The 15099-nt window shown below is 44.4% G+C and overlaps 1 protein-coding gene across 2 annotated transcripts in view; it reads right to left on the bottom strand.

Annotated features, from left to right (window-relative positions):
• wdfy3 (WD repeat and FYVE domain containing 3) overlaps positions 1-15099 on the bottom strand; it is a 490874-nt gene that overhangs the window by 82554 nt on the left and 393221 nt on the right. For both annotated transcript variants that reach the window (XM_038791772.1, XM_038791773.1), the window contains one exon: positions 5407-5555. In XM_038791772.1, coding sequence (XP_038647700.1) covers positions 5407-5555 — 149 coding nt within the window. The remainder of the gene's footprint in view (positions 1-5406; positions 5556-15099) is intronic.

The raw sequence follows: 15099 nt of genomic DNA, 5'->3' as shown, positions 1-15099 counted from the left end.
AAATGCATCACCTCACACTTCATCTGCCAACTCCACCAACCTGTCTAGGTCCTTTTGAAATTCTGCACTGTCCTCTTCACGGTTTATAATACTTCCAAATTTGTGTCACCCACAAACTTTGAAATTGTCCCTGCATACCAAGAGCTAGATTATTTCCACATCATAGATTATTAATATATATCAGAAAAAGCAAGGGTCCCAATACCAGCCCCTGGGGATACCATGATAAACCTTCCTCCAGCCCTAAAAATATCCATTGACCGTTATTCTCTGCTTCCTTTTATTCAGCCAATTTCCTATCCACATCGCTACTGTCACTTTTATTCCATGAGCTATAACCTTTCTCACAAGGGGCAGCACGGTAGCATGGTGGTTAGCATAAATGCTTCACAGCTCCAGGGTCCCAGGTTCGATTCCCGGCTGGGTCACTGTCTGTGTGGAGTCTGCACGTCCTCCCCGTGTGTGCGTGGGTTTCCTCCGGGTGCTCCGGTTTCCTCCCACAGTCCAAAGATGTGCAGGTTAGGTGGATTGGCCATGCTAAATTGCCCGTAGTGTCCTAATAGTAAGGTTAAGGGGGGGAGTTGTTGGGTTACGGGTATAGGGTGGATACGTGGGTTTGAGTAGGGTGATCATTGCTCGGCACAACATCGAGGGCCGAAGGGCCTGTTCTGTGCTGTACTGTTCTATGTTCTAAGTGTGTTGGGTGGGCCTGTATCCATTACCTTCTGAAAGTCCAAGTACACCACAAAAACAGCATTACTCATATTGACCCTTTATGTTACCCCATGAAAAACTCCAGGAAGCCAGTTAAACAGAAATTTCCCTTTAGAAATCCATGCTGGCTCTTCATAATCAACCTAGTAAGGGCATAACAATTGCAATTCTCCAGTCCTTTGGCACCTCCCCAAGTCTAGAGTAAACTGGAGGACTATGGCCAGCGTGCCCACCCTCCCAATTTCCAATGCCACTTTCTTCAATAGCCTTGGATGCGCCTCATCCAACTTTCAGTAGTCTATTCAAAATTTTTTCCTTATCAATTTTGAACTCTTCTAGGGACAGTTTCCTTTATGTCATCATGTTCTGGGTAGCATCTACCTCCTTGGTAAATACGGATGTAAAGTATTAATTTAATACCTCAGCCATACTCCCAGCAGCGATGTGTAAATTCCCCTTTAGGACCCCAATTGGCCCTCCTCAACTCTTTACCGCCCGTTCACTATTTATATGCCTGCAGGGGACTTTGGGATTCCCCTTTATGTTGGCTGCCAGTCTTTTCTCTTTATCCGTCTTCACTTCTCTAACGTACTTGGATTGGATTGGATTTGTTTATTGTCACGTGTACTGAACTATAGTGAAAAGTATTTTTCTGCGAGCAGTTCAATAGATCATTTAAGTACATGAAAAGAAAAGGAAAAAAAGGAAAATACAAAATAGGGCAACACAAGGTACACAATGTGACTACGTAAGCACCGGCACGGATGAAGGATACAGGGGTGTAGTGTTAATCAGGTCAGTCCATAAGAGGGTCGTTTAGGAGTCTGGTAACAGCGGGGAAGAAGCTGTTTTTGAGTCTGTTCGTGCGTGTTTTCAGACTTCTGTATCTCCTGTCCGATGGAAGAAGTTGGAAGAGTGAATAAGCTGGGTGGGAGGGGTCTTTGATTATGCTGCCCGCTTTCCCCAGGCAGCGGGAAGAGTAGATGGAGTCAATGGACGGGAGGCAGGTTTGTGTGATGGACTGGGCTTTGTTCACGACTCTCTGAAGTTTCTTGCGGTCCTGGGCCGAGCAGTCGCCATACCAGGCTGTGATGCAGCCAGATAGGATGTTTTCTATGGTGCACATGTAAAAGTTGGTAAGAGTTAATGTGGACATGCCGAATTTCCTTAGTTTCCTGAGGAAGTATAGGCGCTGTTGTGGTTTCTTGTTGGAGCGTCGACGTGGGTGGACCAGGACAGATTTTTGGTGATGTGTACCCCATAGAATTTGAAACTGCTAACCATCTCCACCTCGGACCCTTTGATGTTGACAGGGGTGTGTACTGTACTTTGCTTCCTGAAGTCAATGACCAGCTCTTTAGTTTTGCTGGCATTGAGGGAGAGATTGTTGTCGCTGCACCACTCCACTAGGTTCTCTATCTCCCTCCTGTATTCTGACTCGTCGTTATTCGAGATCCGGCCCACTATGGTCGTATCGTCAGCAAGCTTGCAGATGGAGTTGGAACCAAATTTTGCCACGCAGTCGTGTGTGTACAGGGAGTAGAGTAAGGGGCTAAGTACGCAAACTTGCGGGGCCCCGGTATTGAGGACTATTGTGGAGGAGGTGTTTTTTATTCTTACTGATTGTGGTCTGTGGGTCAGAAAGTCGAGGATCCAGTTGCAGAGTGAGGAGCCAAGTTCTAGGTTTTGGAGCTTTGATATGAGCTTGGCTGGGATTCTGGTGTTGAAGGCGGAGCTGTAGTCAATAAATAGGAGTCTGATGTAGGAGTCCTTGTTGTCAAGATGCTCTAGGGATGCATGTAGGGCCAGGGAAATGGCGTCTGCTGTTGCGGCGGTACGCGAATTTCAGTGGATCAAGGCGTTCTGAGAGTATGGAGGTGATGCGCTTCATGACCATCCTCTCAAAGCACTTCATCACGACTGAAGTCAGGGCCACCGGACGGTAGTCATTGTTTGAGGCACGTTGCCTGGTTCTTCTTTGGCACCGGAAGCAGCTGGGGACCTTGGAGTGGAGTAGGGACAGGTTAAAGATGTCGGCGAACACATCTGCCAGCTGGTCCGCACAGGCTCTGAGTGCACGATCAGGGATTCTGTCCGGGCCCGTCGCCTTCCGGGGGCAAAAACCCTGATTGTGTCCGGACCATTTATTTTGAAGATAGCCTATTGCTCAGCTACTGTTTTTCCTACCAACCTTTCATTACAATCTAATTAGCTTAGCTCTGTTCTTGCCCAGTTAATTATTTTTACTCTGGATTGCCTATTATTCTTTTATATCATCATTCAAAACTTAAATGTTCCCCCACTGACATTTCATTTCCAATACCAGGTCCAACAGTGCATCCTTTCTTGTTGGACTGGACACATACTCCTGTGGAAATTTTCGTGAACACAATCAAGGAACCTTGTCAGTCCTCCCAAAATGCATCACCTCACACTTTTCAGGGTTAAATTCCATTTGCCACTGTTCTGCCCATCCAGTCTAAAACCTCACTTTCCTCCTTGCTATTTAACACAACCAATTTTTGTGTCATCTATGAACCTAGTGATTATTCCCCTCCTCCCCCATGCCCAAAGTTGACATTTAGATCATTAATGTACACTACGACCAGCAAGGGGTCCAGCACTGATCCCTGTAGTACACCACCAGACACCGGCTTCAAGTCACAAAAACAACCTTTGACCATCATCCTCTGCTTCCTGCCACTGAGCCAATTTTGGATCCAATTTACCAAATTGCCCTGGATCCCATCTCTCTGGTCTCTTCAACAAGCATAAAATTCCACAAACTGTGACTGGTCACTCTCAATCTTGCTTTTTGACTCGATCAGTCTCCCTTGTGGGACCTTGTAAAAAGCCTTACTAAGTCCACATCAACTGCAATGCCCTCATCTATACACCTAGTCACCTCCTTGAAAAATTCTATCAAATTTATTCAACTGATTTCCCCCTGACGAAGTCATGCTGACAATCTTGATTACTACTTGCCTCTCGAAGTGGAGATTAATTCTGTCCCTCATTTTTTTTCTTCCAATTATTTCCCTACCTCTGATGTTAGACTCACTGACCTGTAATTACCTGGTTTTCCCCTACTTCCCATCTTGAATAACCACATTAGCTGACCTCCAGTCCTCTGGCACTTCTGTTGTCGGAGAGGATTTGCAAATTAGCGGCAGAACCCTGCAATCTCCTCCCTTGCCTCACACAGCAGCCTAGGATGCTTCTCATCTGGGAGAGGGGATTTATCCATCTTTAAGCCTTCTAAAACCGTTAACACTTCCTCCCTCTTAATGCTAATCTGCTCAATTATATCACAGTTCCCCTTGCTGCTTTCTATACCTAGATCATCCTTCTCCAAAGAGAACACAGATGCAAAATACTCATTTAACACCTTACCGGTCTGTCAGTTCCTAATGGGCCCTACCCTTTCCCTGGTTATCCTCTTGCCCTTCATATACTGATAAAACACTTTGGGATTTTCCTTTATTTTGCCTGTCAGTGTTTTTTCATGACCCCTCGTCTCTCTCCTAATTTCTTTTTTAAATACCCCTCTGCACTTTCAATACTCCTTCAGGCCCCTGAATCTGCCATAATCCATTTTTTTTTCTATTTCCAATGCTGTATACTCCTTCACAGCCAAGGTTCTCTGGATTTGTAGGCCCCAACTTTTACCTTTACGGGAACATGTTGGCATTACACTCTCTACATTTCTTTTTTGAATGACTCCCACTGCTCAGATATGGATCTTCCTACAAGTAGCTGTACCGAGTCCGCCTTGGCCAAGTCCTATCTTATCCTCTTAAAAAAATCGTCCTTCCCCAATTCAGAAACCTGATTTCCGACCTATCTTGGTCCTTTTCCAGAATTACCGTAAACCTTACAGGATTATGGTCACTATCATCAAAATGCTCCCCAACTGACACCTCTACTACCTAGCTGGTTTCATTCCCCAAATATAGATCAAGTTGCACCCCCTCTCTTGTCAGACTGCCTACTTGCTGTCTTAAAACGTCCTCCTGGATGCACTTTAAGAATTCAACCCTCTCTAAGCCTTTCACTTTGCGTATCCCAGCTAATATTTTGGATTGCCTGTTTGTCTTACTATATTGGCTCTAACTTTGCCTTATTCCAGAAGCTAGTTTTGCACATATTGGCCCTTACACCTTACCGGCCAATCAGCTCACCAGTTCCCTACATTATGGTTGTTATTTTTCCCACTGCTGTCCCACAACAGCAGAAATACTCACCAAACAACTAGCTTTGTCTCCTGCAGCAGGGCAAGACCACTTTCTGAATGGTGAAAAAGTTAGAAAGCAAAAAGAAAAGAGCACCTCTTTACCCTATGGACTGAATTCCCACTTGGATCCAAATTCCCAAATATACTCACTTGGTCTGGGTCTCACTCAGGATGAAGTCTCCCTCACTGCCCGTGCACCATCTACTGATCATGACAATGAGCTCAAACTCGTAACAACAGGCCAGTAACACAAATTACAGATAAAAGACACTATAAATGTTAGCTACTTAATCCAATAAATGAGTGAAAACTATGTAGGCCGTGTCCTTTTAATAAGCATATCCACAATTAGAAGATGGATAAAATTGTTCATTATAAAGTATTCAATAAATATACAACTTGGGGATTACAGCAAACATTTATTCAACAATACAGCCAAATAAAAGAAATATACTCACTTCAGAGGTAGAGTCTCAATGTCACGGATCTCCCTAGTGGCAGTCATTGTGAAGCCATCTATCACATAGAAATGCTCTTTTCCAAACAAGAGGAGTCCTTCATTTGTGTCCAGCCCCTGGACTCTAGCACATCTGTACATGTGTTGAATCTATAACAGGTCAGACACATGTTAGTGTACTTAATTATCTGACAGCAATAGGTCATTCCATAAGTTTGCAATTAAACACAAGCACCAGTCACCATAGTGCATCATTATTACATAAAAGCTTTTAAAATCAATATTTAACCAAATGCAATATTTTCTTCTTTCTACAAATGCTGCCTGATTTTCTGCTTAATTCCAATATTTTCTTTTTATTTCTAACAAAATATAGTGCTTCCCACAAATAAGCAGGAAAAGTTCATGTTCTCAGGGTATATAGATATTTACGTAGCTAAAATTTCCATTAATGAAATTGATAAATTAGTTGATAAATCATCGTTATAGATGCTGGCATATTTGAGTAACAAACAACTCGCTAAATTCTGCTAAAATTACAAGACGTACTCCAGATCACGATTATGGTGAATGTTTTACTACTGGCTGAATCTACCCATCCATTTTATGCACATATGCACTTTGGAAATGGCTACACAGAAGACCAAGATTTTCATCCATTTTTAGCAAGGGCTGGTAGGGGCTGGTTTAGCTCACTGGGCTAAATTGCTGGCTTTTAGAGCAGACCAAGCAGGCCAGCAGCACGGTTCGATTCCCGTACCAGCCTCCCCGAACAGGCACTGGAATGTGGCGACTGGGGGCTTTTCACAGTAACTTCATTAAAGCCTACTCGTGACAATAAGCGATTTTCTATTTCTATTTTCTATTTCTAAGTAGGGTTTCGCATTTGGGGCTCAAATTGGAAAATTTAACCTCATGACTTTGATAATTTATGATTGGAAATTTGATAAGAGTTGTAAAGATGTTAAGAGGAGATATTGTTCTCACTCAGCTATCCTTTATTACCCTGTTTTCTGCTTTACTGCTAGATAGTTTGAAAGATTTTTTGTTCCTATACTTTATACTTGCTGCATTGCAAAATCCATTTCATACATAAATAAACTCTATATTCAGCTACCGTAGGTGGCATACCTTTACTTTTGACCACCAGCGTTACTTTTCCATTCTGTGTTGTTCAGTTCTCGCTGGACAATAAATGTTCTGATGACAAGTAGTCACTTAAACGTATTTCCCTTTCATATGCTACTTATGTTGTATAATTTCAACATTTTTTCTTTTCACTTTACATTTTCTATTTTCCCTAATTTGTTTAAAACTTCCCTTATGTAAAATTATACCATTCGCAGTAGTATTCACAAATGAGTACAGCTGCACACAATCCACGACTTGTATCAGATCAATTGCAAATAAAAGAAAGCACTTAAAGATGAAAATTAAAATGCTGGAGGTGAAACTATTGGAGAAAGTGATAAATAAATCAAATCAATTTGTAATGATAGATCAACATTATTCATATTGGCACACTTAGAGCAATATATGCTTACTTTGACTTGCTGATCCATTTTCCACTAAAACAATTCTGTCAATTAGAACTTAATGAAATACAGTATTAAAAAGTTAAGAATCTTGATAATGAAAATCCTGCTACTGGGACTGCTCATACTTTTGTATGTCATTTCTGTTTACCCGACTCATGCAACGTGATAGGAAATTGAAAGTTAAAAGGCTAGTGATAACAAATCATCTAATGCTTGTTTCCGTCCTGAAAAAGGTGACAGGAAATAAACACCCTGATTTTGTTTTGTGTAAAGTATGCAGAGTGTGTTCAAAGCAGTAACACAGTTCCTTGGATCTAAAGGAACCAAAATACCACCCAAACCTTGATCCTGAGTTGATCGTATAGTGATTGCATTACATCTTTCTTAATAATCGCATTATAAAATTATAGAATCTGCAGCTTTCACTTTGTGGTCTCTCGTGCCAGATAACTTACATAATAACCTTGTAAGAAACTATTTGGATTTTTAAAAAAAATGTATTTTATTACAAACATGTGAACAGATTACATAAACACCCCAGGAAACATATTTCCCAGCAATCAACTGTACAGTCTGTACAAATCCAATTTGGATATTGGACCATGACCTTCCAATTGTCTGTTAATGCTATGAGTCTGCAATTAAGCCTCTCTCAACTCACAGTTTCTCCGGGTTTCTCTTAGCATTCTTTCAACGGTCCACAGAGGCACTCAACTCTGCTTCCTTAATCAATAACAACTGTTCCATCCTGCCCTTTCACCAATCTTCCCACCCTGCAGTTTGTTTGGTGGTGGTGTGGGAAGAGGGTGGGTCAGCTAATCTTTAAAAAATTTTTTAGAGTGCCCAATTATTTTTTCTCCAATTAAGGGGCAATTTAGCATGGCTAATCCACCTAACCTGCACATAAGAACATAAGAACTAGGAACAGGAGAAGGCTTTCTGGCCCCTCGAGCCTGCTCCACCATTCAATGACATCATGGCTGATCTTTTGTGGACTCAGCTCCACTTTCCGGCCTGAACACCATAACCCTTAATCCCTTTATTCTTCAAAAAACTATCTGTATTTATCTTAAAAACATTTAATGAAGGAGCCTCAACTGCTTCACTGGGCAAGGAATTCCATAGATTCACAACCCTTTGGATGAAGAAGTTCCTCCTGAACTCAGTCCTAAATCTACTTCCCCTTATTTTGAGGCTATACCCCCTAGTTCTGCTTTCACCCGCCAGTGGAAACAACCTGCCCGCATCTATACTATCTATTCGCTTCATAATTTTATATGTTTCTATAAGATCCCCCTCATCCTTCTAAATTCCAACGAGTACAGTCCCAGTCTACTCAACCTCTCCTCATAATCCAACCCCTTCAGCTCTGAGATTAACCTAGTGAATCTCCTCTGCACACCCTCCAGTGCCAGTACGTCCTTTCTCAGGTAAGGAGACGAAAACTGAACATAATATTCCAGGTGTGGCCTCACTAACACCTGATACAGTCGCAGCATAACCTCTCTAGTCTTAAACTCCATCCCTCTAGCAATGGAGGACAAAATTCCATTTGCCTTCTTATTCATCTGTTGCACCTGTAAACCAACTTTTTGCGACTCATGCACGAGCACACCCAGGTCTTTCTGCACAGCAGCATGTTTTAATATTTTATCATTTAAATAATAATCCTGTTTGCTGTTATTCCTACCAAAATGGGATAACCTCACATTTGTCAACATCGTATTCCATCTGCCAGACCCCAGCCCACTCACTTAACCTATCCAAATCCCTCTGCAGACTTCCAGTATCCTCTGCATTTTTTGCTTTACCACTCATCTTAGAGTCGTCTGCAAACTTGGCGAAGTCCTCAGCAGAGGGCTCAACTTGGCGAAATCGAAGTCCTCAGCAGAGGGCTCAATTTCTGCACCACCACCAAAATGGACCCCATCAGTCTCGCGGCAGACACGGAGGAATTCATCAGGCGAATGAGGCTCCGGGAATTCTTCCACAGACCCCAAGAGGCCGACAGCGAACCCAAGGAGACGACCAATGAACCGGAACAGCAGACCGCGAGATCTGCGGTGCAGCAAACGAAAAGGAAAGTGTTGAATTGGACCCCTCCGGAAGGCCGCTGCCCTAGACTCGACATGTATGCTGAAGCCGTCAGAAGTCGTGTCAATGCCAGATTCATCAGTCGCATTCACAAGGCAGCCCCGAACGTCACCCAAGTACAACGCAATGCCATCCGCGCTCTCAAAACCAACCGCAACATCGTCATCAAACCAGCAGACAAAGGAGGGGCCACCGTCATACTGAATAGAACGGACTACTGCAAAGAAGTATACCGACAACTCAACAACCAGGAACACTACAGACAGTTTACCCACAGACCCAACCAAGGAACACATCCGCCAACTCAACAGACTGATCAGGACCTTGGATCCAGACTTTCAGAGCACCCTACGTGCTCTCATCCCACGTAATCCCCGCATTGGAGGTCTCTACTGCCTCCCGAAAATACACAAGGCCAACACACCAGGCCGTCCTATCGTTTCAGGCAATGGGACCCTGTGTGAGAACCTCTCTGGCCACATCGAGGGCATCTTGAAACCCATCGTACAAGGTACACCCAGCTTCTGTCGCGACACGACGGACTTCCTACAGAAACTCAGCACCCATGGACCAGTTGAACCAGGAACATTCCTCGTCACAATGGACGTCTCGGCACTCTACACCAGCATCCCCCATGACGACGGCATTGCTGTGACAGCCTCAGTCCTCAACACCGACAACTGCCAATCTCCAGACGCAATTCTGCAACTCATCCGCTTCATTCTAGATCACAACGTCTTCACCTTTGACAACAAATTCTTCACCCAGATGCATGGAACAGCCATGGGGACCAAATTTGCACCTCAATATGCCAACATCTTCATGCACAAGTTTGAACAAGACTTCCTCACCACACAGGACCTGCAACCGATGTTATACACCAGATACATCGATGACAATTTTTTCCTTTGGACCCACAGCGAAGAATCACTGAAACGACTACACGATGAGATCAATAAATTCCATCCCACCATCAGACTCACCATGGACTATTCGCCAAATTCTTTTGCATTCTTGGACACACTCATCTCCATCAAGGACGGTCACCTTAGCACTTCGCTTTACCGCAAGCCCACAGACAACCTCACGATGCTCCACTTCTCCAGCTTTCACCCAAAACACATTAAAGAAGCCATGCCCTATGGACAAGCCCTCCGTATACACAGGATCTGCTCAGACGAGGAGGAGCGTAACAGACACCTACAGATGCTGAAAGATGCTCTCGTACGAACGGGATATGGCGCTCGACTCATCGATCGACAGTTCCAACGCGCCACAGCAAAAAACCGCACCGACCTCCTCAGAAGACACACACGGGACACCACTGACAGAGTACCCTTCGTCGTCCAGTACTTTCCTGGGGCAGAGAAACTACGACATCTTCTTCGCAGCCTTCAACACGTCATCAATGAAGATGAACATCTTGCCAAGGTCATCCCCACACCCCCACTACTGGCCTTCAAACAACTGCGCAACCTCAAACAAACCATTGTTTGCAGCAAATTACCCAGCCTTCAGAACAGCGACCACGACACCACACAACCCTGCCAGGGCAATCTCTGCAAGACATGCCAGATCATCGACTCGGATACCACCATCACACGTGGTAACACCACCCACCAGGTACGCGGCACATACTCGTGTGACTCAACCAATGTAGTCTACCTCTTACGCTGCAGGAAAGGGTGTCCCGAAGCGTGGTACACTGGCGAGACCATGCAGACACTGCGACAACGAATGAACGGGCATCGTGCAACAATCACCAGTCAGGAATGTTCCCTTCCAGTCGGGGAACACTTCAGCAGTCAAGGGCATTCAGCCTCTGATCTCCGGGTAAGCGTTCTCCAAGGTGGTCTTCAGGACACGCGACAACGCAGAATTGCCGAGCAAAAACTTATAGCTAAGTTCCGCACACATGAGTGCGGCCTCAACAGGGATTTTGGATTCATGTCGCATTACATCCACCCCCGACCATCAGGCCTGGACTTGCAAAATCCTACCAACTGTTCGGGCTTGAGACAATTTACACCTCTTTAACCTGTGATTATCCCTCTCCCTGGATCTGTAATGATTTGATTACCTGCAAATGCCTGCATTCCAAGCATTGTCCAGCATCTCTGACTTTGTCTATATAAATGTTTCTGGAACATACCTATCCATTCACCTGAGAAAGGAGCTGCGCTCCGAAAGCTCGTGTTTGAATCAAACCTGTTGGACTTTAACCTGGTGTTGTAAGACTTCTTACTGTGCAAACTTGGACACATTGCCCGTAGTCCCCAACTCCAAATCATCTATGTAAATTGTGAACAATTGTGGGCCCAACACGGATCCCTGAGGGACACCACTAGCTACTGATTGCCAACCAGAGAAACACCCATTAATCCCCACTCTTTGCTTTCTATTAATTAACCAATCCTCTATCCATCCTACTACTTTACCCTTAATGCCATGCATCTTTACCTTATGCAGCAACTTTTTGTGTGGCACCCTGTCAAAGGCTTTTTGGAAATCCAGATATACCACATCCATTGGCTCCCTGTCATCTACCGCACTGGTAATGTCCTCAAATAATTCCACTAAATTAGTTGGGCACGACCTGCCCTTTATGAACCCATGCTGCATCTGCCCAATGGGACAATTTCCATCCAGATACCTCGCTATTTCTTCCTTGATGATAGATTCCAGCATCTTCCCTACTACTGAAGTTAAGCTCACTGGCCTATAATTACCCGCTTTCTGCCTACCTCCTTTTTTAAACAGTGGTGTCACATTTGCTAATTTCCAATCCGTCGGGACCACCTCAGAGTCTACTGAATTTTGGTAAATTATCACTAGTGCATTTGCAATTTCCCTAGCCATCTCTTTTAGCACTCTGGGATGCATTCCATCAGGGCCAGAAGACTTGTCTAACTTTAGCCCCATTAGCTTGCCCATCACTACCTCCTTAGTGATAACAATCATCTCAAGGTCCTCACAAGTCATAGCCTAATTTCTATCAGTCACTGGCATGTTATTTGTGTCTTCCACTGTGAAGACCGACCCAAAAACCGGTTCAGTTCCTCAGCCATTTCCTCATCTCCCATTATTAAAACTCCCTTCTCATCCTCTAAAGGACCAATATTTACCTTAGCCACTCTTTTTTGTTTTATATATTTGTAGAAACTTTTACAATCTGTTTTTATACTCTGAGCAAGTTTACCCTCATAAATCTATCTTTCTCTTCTTTATAGCTTTTTTTTAGCTTTCTGTTGCCCCCTAAAGATGTCCCAGTCCTCTAGTCTCCCACTAATCTTTGCCACTTTGTATGCTTTTTCCTTCAATTTGATACTCTCCCTTATTTCCTTAGATATCCACGGTTGATTTTCCCTCTTTCTATCGTCCTTCCTTTTTGTTGGTATAAACCTTTGCTGAGCACTGTGAAAAATCGCTTGGAAGGTTCTCCACTGTTTCTCAACTGTTTCGCCATAAAGTCTTTGCTCTCAGTCTACATTCTCTCATCGCATTGTAATCTCCTTTGTTTAAGCACAAAACACTAGTGTTTGATTTTACCTTCTCACCCTCCATCTGTATTTTAAATTCCACCGTATTGTGATCGCTCCTTCCGAGAGGATCCCTAATTATGAGATCATTAATCAATCCTATCTCATTACACAGGACCAGATCTAGGACCGCTTGTTCCCTCTTAGGTTCCATTACATACTGTTCGAGGAAATTATTGCGGATACATTCTATAAATTCCTCCTCAAGGCTGCCTTGACCAACCCGGTTAAACCAATCGACATGTAGATTAAAATCCCTCATGATAACTGCTGTACCATTTCTACATGCATCAATTATTTCTCTGGTTATTGCCTGCCCCACCATAACGATACTATTTGGTGGCCTATTGACTACTCCTATCAGTGACTTTTTTGCCTTACTATTCCCGATTTCCACCCAAATAGATTCAACCTTATCCTCCGTAGCACCAATGTCATCCCTTACTATTGCCCGAATATCATCCTTAAATAACAGAGCTACACCACCTCCCTTACCATCCATTCTGTCTTTCCGAATAGTTTGATGCCCTTGGATATTTAACTCCCAGTCGTGACCATCCTTTAACCATGTTTCAGTAATGGCCACTAAATCAGTCATTCACGATGATTTGTGCCATCAACTTATTCCGAATACTACGAGCATTCAGGTAAAGTACACTTATGCTGGCTTTTGTACCTCTGTTTTCAATCTTAACACCTCGATCAGTAACCTCTCCTAAGTTATATTTCCTCTTAACTTTTCTCCTAATTTCCCTTGTCGTTGAACCCATATCTTCATGTAACAACCTGCCCCGTCGCTTACTATTCATGTTTTTACTTCCCGTTTTATTCCTTTTAGTATTACTGGGCCTATTCACCGAGCTCCCCTCAGTCACTCTACCTTGTACTGTCTCCCTTTTTGATTATGCCTTACACTTTCCCCCTTTTGTTTCTGTCCCTGTTTTACTACCTTCCGACTTCCTGCATCAGTTCCCATCCCCCTGCCACATTAGTTTAAACCCTCCCCAACAGTTCTAGCAAACACCCCCCCCCCACCACGGACATCGGTTCCAGACCTGCCCACGTGCAGACCGTCCGGTTTGTACTTGTCCCACCTTCCCCAGAACCGGTTCCAATGCCGCAGGAATTTGAATCCCTCCCTCTTGCACCACCTCTCGAGCCACGCATTCATCCCATCCATCCTGACATTCCTACTCTGACTAGCTCATGGCACTGGTAGCAATCCTGAGATTGCTACCTTTGAGGTCCTGCTTTTTAGTTCAATTCCTAACTCCCTGAATTCAGCTTGTAGGACCTCGTCCCATTTTTTAACCTATATCGTCGGTGCCTATGTGCACCACGACAGCTGGCTGTTCACCCTCCCCGCTCCAGAATGTCCTGCAGCCGCTCCGAGACATCCTTGATCCTTGGACCAGGGAGGCAACATACCATCCTTGAGTCTTGATTGCATCCGCAGAACCGCCTGTCTATTCCCCTTACGATCGAGTCCCCTATCACTATAGCCCTGCCATTCTTCTTCCTGCCCTGCTGCGCAGCAGAGCCAGCCACTGTGCCATGAACCTGGCTGCTGGTGCCTTCCCCTGGTGACCCATCTCCCTCAACAGTATCCAAAGCGGCATATCTGTTTTGCAAGGAGATGACCGCAGGGACACCTGCACTGCCTTCCTACTCTTGCTCTGTCTTTTGGTCACCCATTTTCTATCTCCCTCAGTAACTTTCACTTGCGGTGTGACCAACTCGCTAAACGTGCTATTCACGACATCCTCAGCATCGCGGATGCTCCAAAGTGAGTCCATGCGGAGCTCCAGAGCCGTCAAGCGGTTTAACAGGAGCTGCAACTGGACACACTTGTTGCACGTGAAGGGGCCAGGGACAGTGGACTTGTCCCTGAGCTCCCACATCGCACACGAGGAGCATGACACGGGTCTGGGATCTCCTGCCATGTCTTAAACCTTAGGTTAACTTATACAACTACAATTCCAAAAAAAGAAAGAAAAAAGAATAAATTAGACAATGAAAAGAAAACCTACTTACCAGAGTTTAAAAAGCAGCTCCTCCTCACCTAGCTTCAAATTCCAAAACTCACTCTTTGCCACTGGGAGAACACACTGGGAGTGAGTTACAAGTTGCTCTTTTCAATTGGCCCGAGTTGCTGTCTCACTATGGCTCACTGGGAGAACTCTCTGGGAGTGAGTTACAACTTGCTCTTTCAAATTAGCCTGAGTTAACTCCCCCCTAACTGCCATCTTTGGGTTGGGGGGGTGAAACCCACGCAGACACGGGGAGAATGTGCCAACTCCACATGGACAGTGACCCAGGGCCGGGATTCAAACCCGGGTCCTCAGCACTGCAGTCCCGGTGCTAACCACTGTGTCAATGCCGCCCTAAGAGCAGCTAACCTTGATGACATCCTTCCTGTCCTACTAACTCTCCAACATTCTATGTGGACTCTGACAGAGGATCAATAATTACTGCCTCTTCTTGCATTTCCCTCCAAAATGTTTGTTCACTTGAGGATGAGAT

The sequence above is a fragment of the Scyliorhinus canicula genome, chromosome 3, assembly GCF_902713615.1.
Source record: "Scyliorhinus canicula chromosome 3, sScyCan1.1, whole genome shotgun sequence".
Taxonomy (NCBI): domain Eukaryota; kingdom Metazoa; phylum Chordata; class Chondrichthyes; order Carcharhiniformes; family Scyliorhinidae; genus Scyliorhinus; species Scyliorhinus canicula.
This window is presented reverse-complemented; position numbering and strand designations above follow the sequence as displayed.